Here is a 5,087-nt window from a genome sequence, read left to right as displayed (position 1 = left end):
ATCTCCAGCAGCGCTGCTCCGTCCACAAATACAGCCCAACCTTACCACAGCCACAGGATGGCCATGGAGCCCTAACAACCATCCAGCCCAGCAGCACAATTTCCCATTCACACACATAGTAACTTACTGAACTTTCACTGGCATTACTGTAACAGACCCACAGGGAGGTTGTCTCAGCAACACCCACAGAAACAATAATTAAACCACAGGATCCCACGACAGTACTGTAGCTGCAGGCGTGCCCTGTATCATCCTTGAAACCCTTCTTCAATGGGAACCTGTTTGCTCCCTGGAATCATACCGAAGTCGTTTTTTGTTTATAGCTTTGAGAATATTAATCCAAAATTTTTGTTTAGAATAGAAGGTGCAATTACAGTATAATACAAAAATAGATCACTTTTAGCCATGTTAGTTTCAACCTAATGCATTAACTATTTATTACACTTGCTCTGGCTGACAATGATATACACAGAGGCTGTAAACTGGATTTATGACAGATGATTTGGAGCCTCAATTAACAAGCTTATAGTACTGTCCAATGATTGTTCTACTCCTCTTGTGTTGCTTAGTAGCCAGTATTTAGTTGCCTTGTAATTATTAGGAATAGTTTGTTAATTACTACTCCCGATTGCTCCTTTGATAGTGTGTACTGTTAGTATTTATCACAAGGTAAGAAACAGGTGGATCATGATAGCCTATCTACTTCCAACTGGGAATATCGCTTTTGGTGCCCTGGCTATTTTTAGCCAGGGACTCTAAAATAAAATCAATGTGCTATTGTATTCTTCAATAAAGCACATGAGTTAGGTCATAACTGTTACATAATGGTGGCACCCAAACGACCCACTGCCATCCTGTTTGAGTGGCCCGCCTGTTGCATAATCCCAAAGTACATAGCCTCAAATTGCCTATGACTCTAGCAATGGCAGTTACACACTGTGCATGTGTTTTGTTATTGCTGAACTACGAATCAAAATGATTTCTCTACGAACCCTCACACTACTCTACAACTAAACACATATTCCAATGATGAACTGTTTCTAACTCTCGACATCTCAAATCTCAAGGTTATTGATGTGTACATGTCGGTGGAAAGGAAATGCCCTGGAAGTAACACCCAGACTATGCTGTTATTCATATCTTGCTTGACATTAGTTTGTTTGTTTTGGTTGGTTCACCCGTGGGAATTCAGGCGCACATAAAAGGGCTTGTTGACAGATTTGATAAGATATTTTATGATGTCTATAAAAAAAAGACCATACCTTTTCTGTTGTGGTTTCAGTAAGTAGGCCTATTAGTCAAATTATATCTGACACCTGCACTAATCCATCCTTTCCATTGATTCAAATTAGAGATAGAATGGATTGTTACAGTTTGAGTAACCTAGGATCACTTCACGAACACAAACAAATAGCAAAAAAACCTAACTTCTGGGAACTGCAATTACTGGAATCCATTGTATTTGTTTGTTTTTCTATCAGTTCCTTTTACATTCATGGGAAAGGGATACTTTTCTCAGGATACACCGTAATGCACAGTAATTATATCATACACAGTAATGATTGAGGCAAAGGTCCTAGGGTTCAATAAGGGTTAACTGTTCATGGCATAAATGTACAAAGATTGGTGTATTTCCGCAGAATTTTTGTGTTTATAGTGAATGAGAACAATAGTTGAGGGGAGCAGTCCTTTTGCCGGCTTCCTGTAATTGAGGAGATTTTTCTAGCAAATCAGGAGCAGGTGTGACTCCTTACAGTAGCTTACTGTACATACTCTCAACTGTAACTTGAACTAAAAGATCTGGTCTTTATTCAGCCTTATTTCACAGACATATTAGCAAGACAGAAAAGGATGTTTAAAAGGATGTTTACCCTTACCCTCATCCCTTACCCAAAATAGTATTTGGTAAATAAACAAGCATTTGGTAAATAAATCTGTCCCTGTTCACTGCAGTTTTAGAATGACTGAAACTGTTGGAGACTGAGACTGGGAGTAAACACAAGTGATGGGAGCAGCGCCTCCATCGTCTTCATTTAGTAATGTGTTTACATATATTCCCATCTCCTCCACTCCGAGCAACACCTGCCTCCTTGTTTCTGCCTCAGGCAAACAGGAGTTGACAACTAGGGTCATAATACTGTGGATAACATCCGTCTTTAGAATGAGTATCGGTCTTGACTAAATATATTTAGCATTCTCCAAATACTGAGGGCACTGGCACACAACTGTTTGTGTATGATTGAGTTTTCTTTGATTTGTTGTTCCAGGAAAATTAGCATAAATGTTTCCTTTGCTATCTACCTTGATTTGAAGAATATTTTAGTTAAAAACATTTTACATTAATTCTGTAAACATGGGAGAAAACAAAAGGTAAAGAAGCTGCTACGTGTTTTTTCTGACGGCTGTGCGCGTGCAGCAGGCCACCACCTACAATTTGTAGAAAGATAATTTGTTTAGATTTGTGGAAGGCATATCATGTCTTTTACTTCCACTTTTTGTAATACACTTGAGGTTGTCAGTAAAGAGCTTCTCAACAGCTTCCTAGAAAAAAAATATTTATTTTATTTATTTAAATAAGAGTGGTGTTAGTGTACAATTGCTTGCACAGGCAAACAAAGAAAAGGTAATCTACTTAAAATACAGTGCCATTGTCAGTACACAAAAAACAAGCAGACATCAGGTTTGTCTAGCAGTCTTCTAGGTTACCTGAACAGTTCTGAGCAGTATAAAGTGTTCCAATAACCACACCGGGGTCAAGGAGCAGCAAGTCACTGGTCCGTTTGGTATGTCTGTTTTAATTTGTTCCCTCACCTTTTCTCTGAGCATTTTGTCCTGCGGTTTTATGACAGGTGTAGCTTTGATACATTAGAATAATGACTTTGTCTTTTGATGAGCGAAGAGAATACATTGAAAGTACACCAAGCCTGGTATTTTCATCAATTTGCCTTGTCCATTTTCCAACTTTATATCTAATGACATGTAGATACACAGTGCGCTCTCCACCCGCACCCACAGGAGCCAAAATGGCTGTCTCATGGTCAGTTTCTAGCTCTTTCTCCATGGTATCTCTACCACTTATGAGAAGCTGAATTCTGGAAGCCTTGAGTGTGTTGTGTGTGTGAATATAAAGACAATTCCCAGGATCCTGCTGGGTAGACACAGCAGTACATACTGTAGATCTTCCTCCCCCCTGGACTTCTGTTACATCCTAACCTTTCATAGAAACATGTTGCTGATCCTGCAGCATCATACCTCCGACATCTCACTCCTCACAGGGATGTGTAAATCCAGGGTGTGGTGGCAGAAGCGGTAGAGCACGGACCAGCTGGCCTTCTGCTTGATGAAGAGTCTTAGCTTGTCCCTGAAGGTCTCCCCCAGGAAGCTGTAGATGATGGGGTTGAGGCAGCTGTTGGAGAAGGCGGCCAGGTTGACGATGTGGCCCGTCAGCGGATAGTCGTGCCACAGGTGGCCACTGAAGGTGCTGCGCTGGGCCGGGTCGTCCGTGCCATGTAGCAGCTGGATGCTGATGAAGACGTTCTCAGGCAGCCAGCAGATGAAAAACACCAGCACCACCACCACGATCATCCTCAGGGCCTTCTGTCTGCGAGGCCACAGGCCCCGGTGCTTCTGTGCCCGCATCAAGATACGCACGATCAGCGAGTAACACAGGCCGATGACGGAGAAGGGCACCAGGAAGCCGATGGTCACCTCTAACCACTGGATCTCAAAGACATTGGCGAAGCAGAAGTGCACCTCGCCGCGGTGCTGGGTCTGGACGATGGTGAAGGGGAGCAGCGTAGCCAGGATGGAGACCATCCAGATGAGGCTGCAGCTGAGCTTGGCGTGCTGCATGGTCCTCAGAGGACTACTGCTCATGGAGCTGGCCAGAGCCACATAGCGGTCAAAGCTCATCCATGTCAGGAAAAAGATGCTGCTATACATGTTGACCTGTAGGAATAAGGACATGAAGGTGCACAGAACAGCGTATTCATAGTACTTCTCGTTGAGGTTGAAGACCTCGATGAGGGAGTCTGCCACCAGGATGAGGTCTGCAACTGCCAGGTTGACAAAGTAGAGGTCAGGGATGGTCATCTTCTCCCTGTGGTTGAGGTTGACCACCAGGATGAGGATATTCCCAATGAAGCCAATGGGAAAGAGGAGGATGGTGTAGAGGCAGGAGAGGAAGAGGCCGATGGTGTAGAACTGATAGGTGTCTGGGTTCTCAGATGCATCCGTCGCGTTGTAGTCGTATGAGGTGTTTAGTTGCTCCGTACCGTTTACATATATCTGAACCAGAGAGGTGGTCTGCACTTCCATACTGCCTGTGTCTTTGCTTTGAAGGTCCTGAATAATAGGTGATATAGCCTACATACTTAAATCGTGTCAGTGCCTGATTCTCTGTCTCAAAAGAGTCTCTCATCTATGCTGTATTTGCATGCTGACAGAAGTCAGTTCTTATAAATATATACATAGTTTAAGGGTTGTCTGACCCCATGTTGATATCAAGGTTTGCCTAACAATAGATGACAGAGGGTACAGACACAGAGCAGCACCTCCATGTTTTGATATCCCCCCTTCTTATCGGCAAAGGATGCTAGGAATTACATGATCCATGTGGTCCAACCTAAGGGCAACCTTGCTTCTTTCTCTTTTTTTGAGCAGTTTGTTTTTCACACGTTCTGATTCCAGTGCTGGCTTGTCTCATCCAGTCCATGTGCATGTTTATTCACCCAACCTCAGCCTGTGACGCTATTGCTGTGACACCTGAGCTGTGGAGAGGACAGAAGAGAAAAGTCATTACTTGAAAGAAGGATTAGGTGCTCAGCAGCCTTTGGCCAAATGACATATGTCTGATTGCGTGTCTAGTGACTGAGCACATATCAAACTCCAAAGGACCTGTGGTTTCATCTCAGGTAAAATTATTTACTGGTATCGAACTGTATACACAGCAATCAATCATATATGATGGTTGAACTCAACAGTTTGTCTCTACTAATTCCGAGATGAGACAAAGTTCATTGGTGGTTACCCAAGGACATTAAAATGCAGAGTTTCAGGCTTAAACAGATTCATTGGAAACCTGCTGC

The 5,087-nt window shown here is 43.0% G+C and overlaps 1 protein-coding gene across 1 annotated transcript; it reads right to left on the bottom strand.

The window, feature by feature from the left end:
• Positions 1–3,246: 3,246 nt before the first annotated feature.
• On the bottom strand, positions 3,247–4,344 carry LOC311145897 (G-protein coupled estrogen receptor 1-like; the record flags this gene model as incomplete). The annotated part of the gene is made up of 1 exon (XM_084182267.1): positions 3,247–4,344. The coding sequence occupies exon 1, from the start codon at positions 4,315–4,317 to the stop codon at positions 3,247–3,249; it is 1,071 nt and encodes a 356-aa protein (XP_084038393.1). The 5' UTR covers positions 4,318–4,344.
• Between the last annotated feature and the right edge of the window lie 743 nt (positions 4,345–5,087).

Source organism: Coregonus lavaretus (assembly GCF_964263955.1).
Source record: "Coregonus lavaretus genome assembly, chromosome: 2".
Taxonomy (NCBI): domain Eukaryota; kingdom Metazoa; phylum Chordata; class Actinopteri; order Salmoniformes; family Salmonidae; genus Coregonus; species Coregonus lavaretus.
The sequence above is the reverse complement of the archived record's forward strand: the minus strand, read 5'-3'. Positions and strand labels throughout refer to the sequence as shown.